At 42.3% G+C, this 18368-nt stretch overlaps 1 protein-coding gene across 2 annotated transcripts in view; it reads left to right on the top strand.

The window, feature by feature from the left end:
* The window catches only part of LOC144114998 (vesicle-associated membrane protein 4-like), a 40776-nt gene extending 22802 nt beyond the window's left edge, over window positions 1-17974 (top strand). Inside the window, exons 7-8 of one of the 2 annotated variants that reach the window (XM_077649108.1) lie at window positions 9999-10050; window positions 17437-17974. In XM_077649108.1, coding sequence (XP_077505234.1) covers window positions 9999-10050; window positions 17437-17462 — 78 coding nt within the window. In that variant the 3' untranslated portion in view covers window positions 17463-17974. The remainder of the gene's footprint in view (window positions 1-9998; window positions 10051-17436) is intronic. The other variant, XM_077649109.1, reaches the window with a different exon arrangement.
* Window positions 17975-18368: the final 394 nt, after the last annotated feature.

The raw sequence follows: 18368 nt of genomic DNA, 5'->3' as shown, positions 1-18368 counted from the left end.
ATTCTCGATACACTATGGTCTGCCCACGAAATGTTTTCTTCTGGTTGCTGCAAGTTGTAATACGCAGCTTCTGCCTCCGCCAGTATTGGATGCTCTTTTCGGATACTCCAAATTCGCGCTGTGCCGCCAGGTTCCCGTGAGCTTCCTCGTACTTAATCGTGTTTTTCTTGAAGGCGACGGTAAATTGCCGTTAGCTTCCGCTAGGGTGGCTAGACTGGAAGGTGTGAAGATCGCGGCGTTTTCCGTCGGCAGCGCGTGACCCCTCTGCGCACCGATGCCGCCAGGGGGAATGCGGCGCTGCAGCTAGCGGCGCGGTAAGCTCAGCCGCTCAGCCGCGTCGGCCTTGCACACGTCGTTGCAGTTTTAGTCAGTTCAGTTCGTTTCACCGCCTGTATTGGAGTCTCTATAGCAGCGTTTTTTTTTTATGCGAGGGCGAGATGCCTTCAACAGCAAAAGTGGCACGGAAAAAGTTGAAGTGGCTGTAGGCCATCACAGCTACGCTGAGCGACACAGCGATGCGCGGCTGATATATTACATTGCAGGCTATGTGGCTAAGAAGGGTGTTTTGACAACTCATTGTGAAGCCTGCAGAAACTCCAGGGACTCCGGAACAGGAGTGGGGGGAACGGTTGCCCCCCAGCATTTCTCAAGAGGGGGCAGCGCCCCCTCCCCCATGTCTCCAACTTCTTGCACTCAAATCAGATTTCTGACAAACACTTCATTTTCAGGACGTTTTAAATGTAAAGCACAGTGAGGCTGAGCTCGTTCACTTCATACCCAGCCTTAAAACGTATAATATCCGTAACCTAAACCAATCATGTCCCAGCAGAAATGGTTAATTGAATGAGCTTTGTTCATGAGCATGATTACTAGCATTGAAAAAGTATGAACAAACTTTTTTAATGCAGTCGATCACTCCTCATCTGTACATTTTTGTATATATGTAAAGCTGCCCATTTCAATTCAGGTTTTATATGCGTAACAAATATACTTTTGAACAGCGAAATATAATATTAACAAAAACGAAATAAAATAAACATTTAAATAAAATATGGAATAAACAGACAAACAACTAAAAAACTCGAAGACCTGCCCACCAATCGAAAAAAAAAAACTTCCGGAGTCCCAGCAGAACAGCATGTCTCTGTGATAAAGGCAACATACCCAAAAAACTTCCAGCTGAGGCAACTAACGAGTTGGACCTTGGGGGCCTTTTACATTCGTCAGTCTCATTTTACGATCTTGTCAACGTCCTGGAAAACAAACTTGCGTTCAGCCGAACGCTCTTGCATGCCGAAGCTGCGGCAGAGATTCTACAGTCAAATGGTGATGTGCCAAAAATTGGTTGTTCTGAGAATTCTGTTGCGCTGACAGCATCAAGTGTACGTTTTTATTGCCTCACAAGGATTCACTTTTTGCTTAAGGGTTTGAGGATAGTGAGAAGAAACGGAAAACACTGAAACCTTGTGTATTGTAGATCAAATTCTGCAACCCCCCTCCCCCCAGGTGAAAATTTGTTAATAGGATTCTGCTTTCTAATGGTTTCATCTGGCCCCAGAAGGAAGCCGTAGATCTGGTTTGCTGCTGGTTGAAATGATCACTGTATATATTGGGCACCCAGTGGTGTTTTGCTTGGCTCTACTGGTCCCAGAAGGAAGCCTGGTTTTGATCTGGGGTCTGCTGGTCCCAGAAGGGAGCCAATTCTGATTTGCTGCTTGTTGAAATGGGGCCTTCAGTTGTAGATCAACAATTTCATGGCCAGATGTGTTGCTTCACTGTCTAGAATCGTCGGAGATTGCTTACAGCTTACATGAACGTCAAGATGGCATACATGCTACAGGCTCGCAAGCGGCGACAAAAACTGGTTTGTGTGTTGGGGTGGCGCTCGGCTACTGATCCGGAGTTCCCGGGTTCGAACCCGACCGCGGCGGCTGCGTTTTTATGGAGGCAAACCGCTATGGTGCCCGTGTGCTGTGCGATGTCAATGCACGTTAAAGATCCCAGCCCAGGTGGTCGAAATTATTGCGGAGCCCTCCACTACGGCATCTCTTTCTTCCTTTCTTCTTTCACACTCTCATTTATCCCTTCCCTTACGGCGCGGTTCAGGTGTACAACGTTATATGAGACAGATACTGCGCAATTTCCTTTCCCCAAAACCAATTATTATTATTATTATTATTATTATTATTATTATTATTATTATTATTATTATTATTATTATTATTATTATTGGGGCGCTTTCAGCCAATGCGACTGCAGTTGCGAGGTCCTACGGCACGCGTTACAACGTGCTCTTCTCGCCGTAGTGGCTGCGTTTCGATAGCGGCACAACGCAGAGTCAGTGCACGTTAAAGAAACCCAGGTGGTTGAAATCATTCCGAAACCTTCCACTACGGCGTCGCTCACATCCTGGGCATCGTCTCGAAATGAGCACGAACAATACGAGCTTCAGTCCAGCTGCGCAATGCAAACTGCGCTTGTGAAGCAGCATATTTCACGGGAATAATGATGCGAGTTGACGAAACATTATTTTATGGTAAAGATTCATTCTTTGACATTCGTAGAAAACTAGCGGTAAGCGAAACGGGCTCATTTTCGCCTCAGTGGTAAAAATTTTGCCTACGCGATGCGCTCATTTGGGCTGCGCGCCCTACCGCGCCTCTGCCGTCAGCGCCGCCACACGGCATCGGCGCGCTGCGGGGCCATGCTTCCCCGGCCGGTTTTCACACCTGCCCACTCTAGCCACCTTACTTCCGCTTTGCATCTACTGAAACGCAAAATGGCGGCACTGCTGCTGATGGCGATGGTGATGGAGGCTGCTGACTTCAGCCACCCATTGTTGCAAGACTTTCGTATTTTTTCCGCCGATGACCGGTATATAAGACGGGGGTCGACTTTTCACCATGGTTTTTTGAAAAAAAATTCGACCTATATTCCGGTTTTTACGGTATATTAAGCCACGATGCTTTACACAATATGGGAAAAAGATAAGGAGATATTATGTGCCACAAATATTCAATGAACTTGGCGAAGAGTTTTTTAATTTCAAAACTAAGCGTAAAATGACTAAATCTATAAGAAAATGGTGCTCATCCTTGCAGATAAATCACTGATGGCCTCTTGCGTGTTGTATTCTACTTTCCCTGTTTTTCTTCACATTTTAGATTTGTTTAGATATGGCAGATTTGAGGCTGTTATGATGTCCTCTGTTCATTTTTGGTTGTCTTTTTTTGAGTTGTATTCCTATTTGCTCAATATGTACACATATTCCTTTTTATTTTTTGCATAATACGCATGCATTAGTCTGCCTAATGTCATTGTTTTGTGTGTAATTGTTTTGTACACATACGGTGATTCGCTGTGCTGCCTGAACAACCAACAAACACTCTGTGCTGAGGTTGGACAGGAAAACTCATGTGCTAAACAAAGATGAATAAACATTGATTTGATTTGATTTGATATTAATGCTAAGGCAAAGAGAGGATGGAGAACTGCACACAAATGCAGACAGTAATGAGGGTGGAGTGAAGAGTATGGTTAATCATACGCATGCCCTTGTAAAGTTTGGAAGGCGGTGTCTGCTTGAAAGGCAGTTCGATGGTCATTTGAGGTCTGTGGTTTTAGTGGATTTTTTACCACAGGTTCTTCTTAGCCTCCTGATTGATCTTTCATGCCAAATTTCATGGCCATGCAGCTGTTTGTTTCAGTGCAAATGCATTGTAAAGTTTTTATTTTCATGACCTCATTTGGGCCAATTTTTATAGGCAACCGTGCATTTGTGACATCACAAACTGTAACTGCCTGTTAATTTTTGCTGCGCACTGGCCGAATGAGACATTTTTGGTCATTACAGCTATTTCATGAATTGTGGTATTGCTTACAGTTGTCAGTTTAGTAGTTCATTGTGTGCATAAGAATTTTGCCAATACTGTTCATGATCTCACTTGTTGGCCATTTGTTACGTCATGTTGGCTGAAACCCAGTTTCGGTTTTGGTTTCTTGCTTTTGCTATTTAAAGTTTTTGCTGTAGCCTTGAAAAAATTAATTGCAGCTGAGAGAGGAAATATCAGGTGATCATGAGCTCAGTATGCCCAAAAAATTAGCTGTGGTTTAACCACTATTGAACCTGGTTAGAGAGCAAAAGCTGGGGTGTATCAGGAAACTAGACGCAGCTTAGCGTCTGTAACATTGAGTGCTTTCCGGACAACTGCCAGCACCGGAGCTCGTCGAAGCGCCTGCGTCTTCATTCTTATCCATGTTGCCCGTTCATGAACGCCTCAGTACATAACTCGAAGATACATTTCTAAGACATCTGTGTATTCACTAGACGCGCTTCATCTGCTGGACCATCGCCGTACATTGCGTGTTGGGGTTTCAGGGGGTGCCGCGTGATGGCACTGTGACTGCAGACCATGCACGAAAAATTCACTGGGAATGTACTTAGCTGCTCGCTTAATTGAGATGTCTGTAATTTTCATGCTGATAGTTAGATTATTCACGCACGCTGCAGTACGTATCTCGAAGATACGTTTCTTAGACATCTGTGCATTCACTTGACCTGCCTTCATTCACTTGGAAGAGTCAAACAGTCGTGACGGAGTGTGTCCCCGTCTCGCATACCGGAGGCCCGGGCTCGATTCCTACCTACAGCATAATTTTCTTGTTTTTTTATTAACTGAGGCTGCTTCAAGGTCATATCTGTGCCGTTCAAGGTCATTCGTGCAGACGCAGCGAAATCGGCACCTCTAGGCTAGTAAAGCTTTTGCTTTAAAATCTCGTGGAGTTGCCATTAAGGTGCCTCCGAAAGAATGCAGAAAGAAAAAATTGCTTGGGGAAATTACTAATCTAATTCTTCTTCGATTACAGTTGCACTAGTTGGCTCATCAAAGGCCATATGATAAAGCGAAATCGAGGCGTGGGGCCAAAGTGGGTTGCAGCTTGTGAATGCTGGCACTGTTCAGCAGCCAGCCTGCTATGTATACAGGCATAACAGCAAAAAAGGGACGTGAGTGATGTCCTGTTAGCAAGTGCTGGTGTAAAGTATGGCTGCTTGATGCCGGGTACCACCGTGTCCGAACAATAAGTCCGTGTTGCTACCGTAGGTCTTGCAAGACGGTTTACTGTTTAAAGTTACACTGAGGAGAACCCCGTCTGATTATTCCCTAGTAAAAGCTAATTCTCAGGCTTTTTCTGACTATGTTGATGCCTGTCCGGCAGCAAAACACTCGTTTATCGGTAAGAAAATTGGATTTAAAAAGCTTCCTGCCAGTTGATTCACACTCATGACATTCTTACCGAGCAGGACAAGTTGTCACCGGTTTGAAGTGAAAGGTGGTGTAGCGTAGCCTATGGGATCTGCACCAAAAAATCGGTGCTGACACATTTTACTTACGAAATTGGTCAGTGACGGCAGTGCCTGTATTTCGTCTTTCGGTCTTTTCTAGTTTATACAAGCTCAGTTTTCAGCCACAGTGGTCTCTGTGTTTAGAACGCGGTACCTTATCGATACAGGCAGTGTCCCTTTTATAGGGTTGAAGCACTGAACGGCAGCACTGAATATACGTGTTGCTGCTGGGTGATTTCAGATAAAAGGTGCATTAGGTGGCTGGTCAACATCTTTAATTTACTTAAATTTTTATATGTCGTTGCTTGATGACTCAAAACAAGTGATCTGCAATTATTTTTGTCGAAAGAAAATATATCAAAACAGGAAAAATTCTTCATCACAAAGAGGTTCACCCCTGCGCTTATGCATGCTGCTGTTTTTGTCAAATTTAGTTGTGAATAACTGAAAGTATATTGCAAGGAGATGCCTGAAAATTTATACAGCAAATTTATGACTGCTCCTTTTCCTTAAATTTTGCAGACTTGGCGCATCAAGAGTCATTTTGCTTACTTTGGGGATTTTTTTATTCAAGAGAAGAAAAAAGCTGTAACTGCAAACATTTAATGCTGCATTCTACTCAAGCTGGTGTACTAATATAAAATTCACTGACTTTCTTTCAAGGATAAGGAAATATTGTGCAAACATCAAGAAAGTGCTTACCCAAGACCTTTGGATGGCAGTGAGAAACAAAACAAAATTGATACTTTTTTTTATTCGGTCCAGATATTGTACACCATATAATTATCCATAAGCATTAAAAGCATATTGCATAGTATTGCTGGCGTAGTAGGTACACTCGCTTCTAAAAAGACCCTTTATTATGCACACTGCTTGGTTGCGAATAACTTGAAATAGCATGCAAGGACATACCTCAAAATTTTTAGAGGACATTCCAAATTACTATAGAGTGTGCCCAGTTATTCTTGATTTCTCAGCTTTATTTTTTCTTTCTAAAATTTTGTAAACTTTGTGCATAGGAAGTTTCTTTTGTATGCAGTTTGGAGTCCTTTATCTCATAAAATAAATAAATATCAGCGTAACTAACACACACTACATTCATTGCGATCTTGCCTACTGAACTATATAAAATTCACTGATGCATGTTTTAAGGATAAGGAAATATTATTGCTCAAAATTCAAGAGTGCACAGAACAAAGCTTTTGTGTGACGATAAAAAAAATTTATTGTTTGTTTTTATGCCCTGGCCAGGAATTCTTCATTAAATAAGCATGTATAACCATTAAAAACATGTTGATTGCTGAAATTTCTAGCTGCAGTCAAGCACAGCGTATCCATTGTTGCTAACAAGAGGAGTGGCCGCGTGCACAATAAGCATTTGGCTGTGAATCTGGTGCGAGGAGCTAATCCCGGCCATGAGCATCACACCACTAGGTGGAAGCTTCGTATTACTCATGCAAGGTGGTAAAAACTTCTTGCTTGTCTATGAATAGGCATTTTTCTGTATTTTGAGCAGCAGAAATATAAATGTCTGCATATGAGTTATGGTAACTGAAGCCTGGGTTATATCTATATTTCATGACGGTGCTTTAAGTTAATGCATCAGTTGTGGACTTTTCACATATTATATTGTTCATTAAGTGAACTCTAACTGTTGCTCTGAAAGAAAATGGCTGGCGTTTTATACACATTGCAGAAAATGAGTTTCTTCACAGCTTGCAAGGTGTGTGGAGCCTAGCAGAAAGGGTCTCGTTAGCATGTGTTGTACCTACTAGCAATATTATGCAACACGTTTATAATTTTTATGTACATTCGAACCTGTGCATCACAGGTGCCACTCAGTGCCTCTAATCACTCGACTATTTGCACAAGCTCTTGCCATAGTGGCTCAGGGAGTTCGGCTGCTGAGTCAGAGGACCCGAGTTCATTCGTGACCGCAGCGGGTGTGTTTTGATGGAGGTGCTGTGCGATGTCAGCGCATGTTAAAGAACTCCAGGTGATCAAAATTAATAGGGAACCCTCCACTATGGCATCCCTCACAGCCCATGTGTCGCTTTAGGATGTTAAACCCTGCAATTTGCAATTAAGTTTTTTTTTTGTCCATGTACCTGTAGTGCATCTTTTTAATTGTCATGCAAAATTTTTGTTGTTTGTACTTTATTTTTGAGCAATAATATTTCCTTATTCATAAAAACATGTCAGTCAATTTTATACATTGATTAGTAGATAAGTTTGCATTAAATGTAGTGTAAACTTGTTAGCATTATAGTTTATTTATTTTCTGAGATAAAGACCTCCAAAGTTGGCACAAAATGGCTTTGTGTGTGCCATATTTGTGAAATTTTAGAAAGAAAAGAAAAAAGCTGAGCAATTGACTAGAATGACTGCATGCACTCTATGGTAATTAGAATTGTCCTGCAAAAATTTTCAGGGATGTCCAAGAAAGATTTTTGAAGTTCCTCACAAGCAAAGTTAGCACAAGCAGTAATTTACATTAAAAAAAAAAATCTGTTTAGAGGTGCTGTATCTGGTACATGAGCAATATTATGCAACATATTTTTAATCCTTACGAATGTTCATGTAGTGTATAAAATATGGACAGATTATAAAATATTGAAAATCGGTATTTTTTTTCCAATTGCCATCCAAAGTTCTTGTGGTTCTGTGGTTTCTTGAAGCTTGTGCAATAATATTTCCTTCTCAGTGAAAGATATGGTGGTGGAGTTTAGGTTAGTAAGCTTGTGTGTGTAGACTGCGACGTTTAACAGTTGCAGTTAGCAGTTATAGGTTATTCTTTTGGATAAAAACCTCCAAGGTTAGAAATAAAACTTTTCGGTACCAAGCATACAAAGTTTTGAAAGGGAGTAATTGTTTAGAAATTATCGAAAATAACTGAGCACACTCTATAGCAGTCATAGATTTTCTGTATCAATTTTCAGTAGGGGTGTGCAAAAATTCTAAATTTTGAATACGAATCGATGTGTTTGGTATTCGGTTCGTTTTCATATTCGAGAAATTGATATTCGAAAATTCCCGAATACTCGTCAGTGATCCTATGCCGCGCTGACTGTCATAAATTCTACCATGGCAAAACCACAGTATCTGGGCAAATTATCCAACGATCGAGTTTAACGTTCCAGGAAAACAATACAGAGGTCCTGTTCCCTCTCTTCTCCATTGTTTATTGCATGGACCGATCGCATTCCGATGCTGCTAGGCTTGACCTTTTGCGGAAATTCTGCAAGTGGGCTTTCTTACATCACACGTGCTGCGAACAAGATGGCCGATGACCCACTTTGAACAATAGCAACGCGAAAGCAAGCTTTTTTTTATTATTCTTCTGTAATATTTTATATTTTTAATGCCCACACCCATGGCATTTGTCCTATTGCCTTCATAACTCTCTGAGCATGACCTCCGCCACCTCGTTTTGGTCAACTACGGTATGCAGGAAAGCCTACTTGCAGAATTTCATGCGAGTCTCCCGAAGAGGCAAGTCGAGTAGTCAAAACAGGGCAAGCGATTATCCCACCTACTGCATGTTCTTTTTTTTTTTCAGGCTGCATGGCATTTCACAAATCAAATTTTGAATAATCTGAGCATTTCTTTTGGTCCCTTGAACTCCAAATTAATGAGGTTTTACTAGCTCATTTTTAGTTTCCAGTCATGTCTCGTTATGGATTTCATTTTGCATGGCTACATTACAGGTTGGATACTGTTATGCTGTCTAATCAAGTAGCATATATTTCTGTGCACATCATGTTTTTTTATATGATGCTGATGTAGTCTAGCTTTGTTTATTTTAGTTTCAAGAACCATACACTATTTTGAAAAAAGAAAAATAAGGGCAACAACATTTGCTGCTTTATCATTTTCTGAAGTATTTTTTTTTTGTACTGAACAGATATTCGATATTCAAAGCTATTTTTTCTTCATATTCGTATTCGATTCCAATTCGAATTTTAGTATTTGCACAGCCCTAATTTTCATGCATCTCCTTGTAATATTTTTTCAGTTATTTGCAACTAAAGTTGGCAGAAATAGCAGTGTGCATAAGTGTGGGAATCCACCCGTTCATGGTATAGAATCTTTTGTGCTTCGAAATATTTTTCTGAACAAAAGTAATTGCAGAGCCCTTCATTCCAGGCATCAGGCAATGGCATGTAAAAATATGAGGTAAATCCAAGATGTCAATCATCCACTCATTTCATGATCTTATCTGAAATTGCCCTACTGTTTCACTTTATGTTGTCTGCCACTCTTTCCCCTTTCACTCACTTAGTGTTTTAGTGAATAGTGGACATGCTTCTTATATTCTCCCATTGTGTCATATTGCTAGCTTCATTTTTCATGTAAGGTTTCTAGTAAACTGCATGGGAATATGTATGGGCAGTGTCATCATTTTATGGTTGCCTAGGTGCTGACTTTGTTATGGGGAATGATGCCAACCAGATTTCTTGTCCCATCCAGTGTCACTAGGGTCATTATAAATGCACAATTTGGTTGCGTGGAATGCTGATTGCACTTCTGGTACCGAACTGCTGGTGTTAATTTTCTTAACTATCATAAATATCCTGATGTATTGTTAAAACAGTGGCCATTCATATTTAGCTTGGGTGAAAATTGCATGTTTTAATGGTTTTCTCATTTTCAGGTGAAGGTACTTTTGGTTCTAGTCATCCTGGCTATTTTACTAATCATTTTTGGTGAGTTGTTGGATATTTGATCTTGTAGTATTTTCCAAGAACTGTTTACCTGTACAATTTCTTGTGCATGGGGGGCCTCATTTGGATGAAAGTACTAATGAATGCCAATTGCTTACATGCCGTCATGGACACTTTTTACATGCTGTGCCTTAACATTATGTATTGGTTTGGAAAATGTGATAAAGACCACCTATTGTGATCATAACCTAAACGTGTTTCTTAGATATACAAGGTGTTTCACCTATGACTTCACACAATTTTTAAAAATACAGTAAAACCTCGTTAATTCGAAGTCATCGGGACCGCGAGAAATCTTCGAATTGAACGGGTTTTCCAATTAAGCGAACAAACCATGAAATATTACTCAGGCAAAAAAATTCGTTGCAGGAACACGCTACCTTTATTTGGCATATTTTGAATTACTGAAAGTAACCAGAGATGCTGGTTTGCCGCGTCCGGTAGTTTGCGGCTCCGAAGGTCATGCTCTCAAGTTGGTCAACTAGGTGAAACATTTCAGAACTTCCACCATGGCACTCAACAAAACCTTGGATTACGTTCAGCGATCCGCTAACTTCACCGAGAGCAGGTGCTCGGGGAGGCTCGTCGTCGTCGCTATCGTCGCTGTCATCGCGCATGTTCGCAACAGCACTAACCTCTAGCAAGGTGAAAAGTTTGGCTGGTTGGTGCATGATCTTGTGGCAGGAACAGCGCAGCACGAGAAAAAGAAGGGACAAGCGGGACAGCGTCGTGTTCCGCCTGTCCCTTCTTTGTCTCGTGCTGCGCTGTTCCTGCGACAAGAGCAGAAACCTCACTCTCCAAATCCGAGTAGCCTGTCTGCTCATCACTCTCAAAGTTCAGATACTCGGCGAAGCCGACTGCGTTGGACTCACCCGCCTCTGCGCAGAGTGCAATACTCTGCTCCTTCTAGAATTGTCAAGCGTACATGGGTAGTATGCATCGGCATCAACAGTGCTTTCACTAGAAAAACCAGCGTGTTCAAAACGCCGCCTGATCAGAGTGGGCTGCACTTGTTTCCAAGCGTACACCATGAGGCAAATGGCTCCAAGGAGGTCGATGGAGTACTCCTTGCCATTGTCGTAGCAAAGGAGCATGCGCCTGAGCAGGTGGTGCCGATAAATCTTCCTTGTGTGGTGAATGACGCCATGGTCCATTGGCTGTGAGGCCGAAGCAGTGTTCGGAGGTAAAAATACCATCCTGATGGCCTGGAGATGTGGAATGTCGCCATGTGCCAGACACTTGTCAATGACAAATAGGACATTCCTGCCTGTGGCCGCGAACTTGCAGTCAAGTTACCGCACGTACTCCTCAAATATTGCACCTGTCACCCAGGCTTTCTTATTGTGCCTGTAGACGAGTTCATCCTTTGGCGGCAGCCGTGCATTTTTGAAGCAGGGAGGCTTCCCAGTCTTCTCGACAACCAGTAGCGGCAGCTTGTGTTTACGACACATGTTCACGCCAAACAGCACAGTAATCCTGTCCTTGGCCTGTTTTCTACCCCTGATTGTAGTGTTCTTCACTGCAAGTGTTTTTGTTGGCAGCATCTTATAAAAAAGTACAGCCTCGTCAAGGTTGTAAACGTCGTCTGCACCGTACTCGCTAAGCAGCGGCGCCAAAGTGTGCTTCTTCCAATCGTCTCATTAGTGCTGCCGTTCTCACCACAGATGGTCAGAAATGTCAAATTATTACGTTCTTTAAAACGGCAAAGCCATCTGTTACTACACTTCAATTCTTCGTGCCCAAGTTGTAGAGCTAGGTCGTTGGTGTTCTCCTGCAGTATCGTTCCATTGACGGAAAGGTGGGCTGCGTTTACATTCTGCAGCCAGTGAAGTAGAGCAGATTCCACATCTTGATACGCGGGAGCCCGCACTTGTGCCCGCTTCGAAGAATTTGTCTTGCCATAGGCCTCTAGTATCTTTGACTTGTTGCTCAGTATTGTGGACAACGTCGAGAGGGGGCACACCATGCCTTTTACCCAACTCGGTCTTGGAACAAACATTCTTGCCTGCTTCTTGGATCAAGCAGAACTTCTGCTATAGTGTTAGTCTTGTACTTCGGCATTTTGTTCACTGGTACGGTCACAAAGCTAGCACTTCTGCACAGCCCAAAAAAAACAACGGCACAGTAGCCAACCCCTAACCGCCGCGCACAACACAAAAAAATGGCGCAGGCATACGTGCGTGGTGGTGGTGGCGGCATACTTGCAGCGTCGGAGGCACGGGGAAGAGCTGTCGCGGTACAGAACACGTGCTCCTGCTGATGCTGTGCGAAGAGAGGGTGAAGCACGCCGTGGGATGGAATGGGGGCGAGATCACATGACAAAAACGGATTTGTCCGCCGTGTTGCAGTGAAGCACGTCTTCTCCTCTGCAGGCGCACGTTTCGGCGGTCCGCGGGGTGCACTGTGGACCGATTTTTGTGCTGAGAGTGCTCCGGCTGGGGCGCTTCGCCTATAAATCATCACCATTGTTATGTGGCTTTGCCTCGTGGCTCCTTAGGGCCGTTGTTTCGCCGGGTTTGCAGCGAAACATGTATCAGGCATTGCTGCATAGCACCCCAAATTTTTGAATTAACCGGGCTGGCGCAAGCCGCCTGTTCGAATTGTCCGGCTAAATTTACATTGGAAAATACGGGACCGCAGAAAACCTTCGAACTGTCCGGGATATTGAATTAACCGAGTTCGAATTATCAAGGTTTTACTTAGGCTTTTTGAGTTAGAAGACCGCTTTTTTAGGCACAGCATTGTCAGCGGTGTAGTACACCAGAATAAAGCTATGATGTGCTAACTAGCAGGCTGGTTAACTAATATTGAATAGTGAACTTTTTAACTATTACTGTTAGGCTTCTGAGAGGCGTGTAGCCCACAGGAGTCAGTAACTATTACTGAGAGGCGCGTAGCCCACCGTAATTAACATCCATATCAGTTTTTAGAGTTTTGAAAACGCAGTTGCCATTGGCGCTGTTGCCCAACAAATTTTGGCTGTTTCGACAAGTGACATGCACTGGAGAGGTTGCTTTGCCAGCAAGCTTCTCAAAAGTGCATGCATTTTGACGCGATGTAGGCTCTGACTTCACATTAAAAAGTTATTGAGGGCATCTATCGGTAGTCCAGGGGAAAATGACGGCTGCTGCTAAGTTGGGAACACGCCAGGCAACTCTGCCACTGTTTGTCACGGAAGGACTATGTCCAATGCTGTAAGGGAGAGACTGGATGGAAACATTCATGATTACCTTATCAAAACCGCAAGAGCTGAATGCAGTTCGCTCCGTTTTAAGCCTCATCAAGAAATTTGGACACGTTTTCTCGGAGACGCTTGGTATGTTAAAAGGCATACAGGCAAAGAGTTTATTGAAGGAAGGAGCAAAACCAGAGTTCTGTAAACAAGGCAGGTGCCATTTTCACTCCAAGATAGAGCAATAGAAGAACTGCGACGCATGCAAAGGGAAGGAATCGTACGCCCTGTCCAAATGTCAAAGTTGGCCGCACCTGTCGTGTCCATAGTCGAGCAGGATGGCAGAGTGGTGATTTTTAGACCACCATTAAACCAGTCTGCGAAAGGCACCTGATTCCCAGAATTAAGAACTGTTCGTAAAACTCAGCGGTGGGTTCAAGTTCACTAAGCTTGACCTGAGGGACTCTTATGAACAAGCCTAATTAGAACCAAAGTCACAAGAGTTGGTCACAATCAATACACTGAAAGGTCTTTTCCAGTTCACCAGATTTCTGTTTGCTGTAGTGTCAGTGCCTGCGTTGTTTCAATGTGGAATGCACAACTTGCTAGGTGACCTGTCACATGTTGCTGTTTACTTCGACGACATTTTAGTGACAGGCCTGAACGTTGAGGATTACTGGAAGAATGTGTTGATACTATCAGTGCCAGGCGACGAATAATTTTTTAGGGAGTTTACAACATTCTGGATGCCTACTGTGTCCACTACAATGGAAGGCATAATTGTACTGCTCAAAACAGGCAGCATTGGAAATTGTGAGGCAAGCGTGAGCACTGGAGCTTTTTGCAAATATGTCATTCAGTAGTGTGAGACATTAACTGCCAAGAACGCTTTGGCCATTTAAATTTGTTAGCGAAAGAGTACTCATTTGGATTAATACAGTTCAAAAGCCTTTTTGGGTTATCAGTGAGTGCTGAAGGTAGAGTATTTCTTGGAAAGTTAGACTTAGTGGTGGAAAGGGAATTAATGTAAGCACCTGCGGCTGTTTTATATGCCAACCAATGTTCTTCCGCACCAACATTCTTGGCTGAATGATAGAAACATTTTTTGTGGTTGGACAGTCTTCTAATTGTTTTGTTGTAACACGGAGCTTTTTGGTTTGAGAGTATTGTTCACTGTGGAATATATTTGTGGGTTAATTCATTGACTTTGCTGCTGAGAAAAATGTTCCAGTTGTCTTAAGTGCTGCGAGTGTCAAAGTTGTTTATCCCAAAGAGTATCTAGAAATCAGCATAATCCCACATTAACGGCATCAAAATTTGCTCAGTTATAATCGTGGATTATTTGTTCTATTTTTCGAAGTATATTAATGGCCCTCACATGAAAGTTTTAAACAAGATGGTCACTTCGGCAAGGCAGATATGATATATCGGAGGACAAGCCAGGTGCATTAGTTAGGACTAAACCAAGAATGTCTTAGTGCCACCCAATACTCTTGTGAATTCAGTAACAAGCTGGGACAAGTTAAATACTAGAATGCACGTGTCCATAAACTCCCTCACATGTGTGCCAACTTCAACACTGGACAGTTGAATGAAGGATAATTAAATTCACCCAAAATAAAAAGAGTTGACGAAGGAAACTTGTTAATTATAAAACTAATGAGATCGTGCCACTTGGTAACAAAGGAACATGAAGAATGAGGGGGTCTGTAGCTGGCACACAAAAACAGTTTTTTTGCTGAGGTTTCAATACACACCCTTGTTGCTTCTGATGCGCTAGGAATGTGAATCGGTGATGAAATAATATTCTTTTTTTTTTTTCGGTGATAATAGCTCCACTTCCTTTTTAGAAACATGGTCACAACTATATAGATTAAAACTGCTTACGGATTTGAAGGCTTCAGTGTCTATAGTATCGCTATGTAACCTTGTTTCTGTTAAAACAAGGATATCGGCTTTGCATGCATCAATTACAGAATGCAGGATAGCACGTTTGTTTAGTAAACTTTGAATATTTGTGTAGAGAATTGGTAAGTTGCATGTGGAAACGCCACTTGCGCACCACTATCTTGGAGAAGTTGATTCGGGTGGCTCCAATGCGGGGCAAGCTGTAGTGGCAGTTGAGGCTGGAGCGATTCCTTGCCTCTTTGGCAGTGTCATTTGCATGATCGTAGACATATCACTTTTTATTTATGAACAACTTGTTATGTTTTAGACTGAATCGTGGTTGTTGCAGCAGTGAATTGGCATTCTCTAAGAGCTTTCTGTGCTTGAGCCTAGTTTCAGGGGAGAAATATTCAGCCACAGCCATATCTTTGTCCTTAAAACCAGACCGTGCAGACAGCAACTTTTCTTTTACTTCAGAATTGGTAATCAACTATAATTGGGTGACATCCAGATTCAGTATAATGGCCTAATCTATGAGCATGCTCAACTACATCAGAAGTCTAGTTATTATCTGTACAGCTTGATATTACTGAAATGAGCTTCACCTCAGTTTCTGTTGATGTTTCTTCACTGTCAGGAATTCCATAGAAAATTAGATTATTCCTTTGAGATTTCTCTTGTAACTCTTTTGTGTGCGTTACAAGCGAATCGTATTGGCTGATCAGGTTAGTTAGAGTAGAGGATGTTTGAGCCATTTCTGTCTGAAATTCATGAATTGCAAGTACTTTTTGTTCCACACATGAAAGGCGTTTGCATATGTAATTGAGTTTTTTGTTCATTCTACTGTGACATTTTTTGATATTTTTCATACTTTTGGCTAACTTGTTCTGTCTAGCTTATTGTAGTTCTGAAGCAGCCTTAAGGTCTATAAATGTAGGTGAATAATTTTGCGATGCTCTAACGAGTGGCTATCTTCAGATACAGTATCTTCAGAGCTGTTATCATTCAGGTTTCGCTGAGTTCCAGGACCAGGGTTTTCTTCAACATCCCCAGACCGTAGGAGAAGAAAACCAAGATCAAGCACTCAAATACATGATTGCTAATAACCTGCGGGCACGGGAACAGTATTAGAAAGGGATTGTAACTTCTCTTAGTATATAAGAAAGGGCTGTCACCAGCCTGTAGCATGAAGAAGCGCAGCACAGAAGCCCTGCTGCTTAAAGCACTGTTCCCAAGCCCACTGAGGTGTGATGAGGTGCCCCAGTCTTTTTAATCCTGTGACTACGGTACTGCCTCTGTCCACTGCGTTGCCGCTCGAAGAGGGAAGTGGTCCCAGGATAAGAAGAAGCTTTGTCATGGTGACTTGGCAGAGCAGGTGCACATATCCGACCCAGATGGATGGAAGAGGCTGCGTGTATCGTTGATGCCAGTCAGTGAGGCTCTGGCCGGGTGACAAGTGGCGGTGACCTGTGGCATGAAGTAAGGCAGTGCGTAAGCCCTGCTGCTCAAAGCACTGTTCGTGAGCCCACTGAGTTGTGATGGGGTGCACCAGTCTTTTAAATCTTGTGACTTCAGTGCTGCCTTTGTTGACTGCATTGCCACTTGAAGAAGGAAGGGGTCCCAGGATAAGAAGAAAAAGCTTTGCGAAGGTAGCTTGGTGGAGCAGTTGCATATGTCCGTCCTAGATGGCTGGAAGGGGCTGCGTGTACCATTGATGCTGATTTGTGGCGCACTGGTTGGGTGGCAAGCAGCGATGACCTTTAGCATGAAGAAATGCCCACTCAAATTTTGTATTGATTTTCCACTGTGTACATAGATTAGTAAAAGCACACTTTTTTTGGACGGTTGCGTAATATATAAAGGACGCTTGCACTGACGCTAACCTTATGTTTAACAGCATGTGTGCACAGTAGGTTTTTTTTTGTATGTTGATGCCCATGTGTGCTGCGATTCCGGCGCACCTTAAAGAACTTCAGGTGGTCTAAATTAATATTTTATAGTGGACTCCAGGTGGGCTAAATTGATAGTGGACAAAGGCCCCGCCAAGGCATTTCGAATTACTCCCAGGTATTAAGCACCAAGGCGATTGTGGCTTGCAAAACTGCTTGAATACTTACTGCTGGGTTCATATGCTTGAAATTCATAAGCCTCCACTGGAGTCCATTGTATTGACTGAACTTCTTAATATAGCACAAGGAACGCCTTGAGCGTTTTCATGTGCATTCTACTTTACCATGGTGTGTTAGTCTATTGCAGCGTTAGTCATTTAAGAAAGTGTATGTTGTGTCTTTCTGTTTTTCTTTTTGCAGTGCCGATAATAGTGCGGAACTCTTGAAGCTGCCGGTGCGCACCGTGGTTCAACATTTTCACTCCGAGTGATGCTGTAAATTCATTGCTTAAATCTGTAGTCTGTAACAAGGTATCTGCCTGCTTGTATATGCATTATCTTATTTTTTTACTTACAAGTTTTTGTAAATGTTAGCTTTCTAAGACTTCCCACATAAGCATATTTCTGGCAACTCTATTTTGGCATCTATTTGTCTGCGTATTTTGCAGCATTGATGTTTTTTAAAATATGCAGAGCTCTCTAGTCGAGTTTTAATGCTGAAAAATTGGAAAATTTTCTAATTGCCCTTCACTGGTTTTATACTAATGCCAGGGCCGATTTTTCTTATAATTATAAATATGGTACAGAGATAGTTGACGAGCAAATCTTATAAAGAACATGTCTGTTATTTCCAGCATGCAATAATTTCTTTCAGAGTTTTGATTCAGAGCCTTTTGTTGCAGAGGAACTGTTTTTGAGTGGTGAATTTATCTAATTTAATAAATTTTTGTTTCATGATGGGTAGATTTACTTCATTTTATTTTAAGTACCGGAAAGTCTTGTGCTTTACTTTTATTTTTCTTTGGCATTCGTAGTTAAACAAGCATGCAGCTGAGAAGAAACTGCTTTGTACAGAGTAGCCCTGGCTATTTCTTTAAAGTGCAGGAAAAGTGGCTTGAGAACTGACAGGTGGTTTTAATGTGTAGTCTTTCATGGGCGGAAATGCACTGGCATAGTGTTTACACTCCAAGCCCAATATATTGCAATTTCTATCCTATACCAGTTAAGTTTGAAAAGCATCATTTTAACAATTTATCAGCTTTTGAGCACCTCAGCGTAGTGGCAACACTAGGATTGCGAAATGTAAGTAGAGGACACTCATGACGATTTGAATTTGGATACTGCTGCCTTCTG

This window comes from Amblyomma americanum, chromosome 1 (genome assembly GCF_052857255.1).
Source record: "Amblyomma americanum isolate KBUSLIRL-KWMA chromosome 1, ASM5285725v1, whole genome shotgun sequence".
NCBI classification, from domain to species: Eukaryota; Metazoa; Arthropoda; class Arachnida; order Ixodida; family Ixodidae; genus Amblyomma; species Amblyomma americanum.
This window is presented reverse-complemented; position numbering and strand designations above follow the sequence as displayed.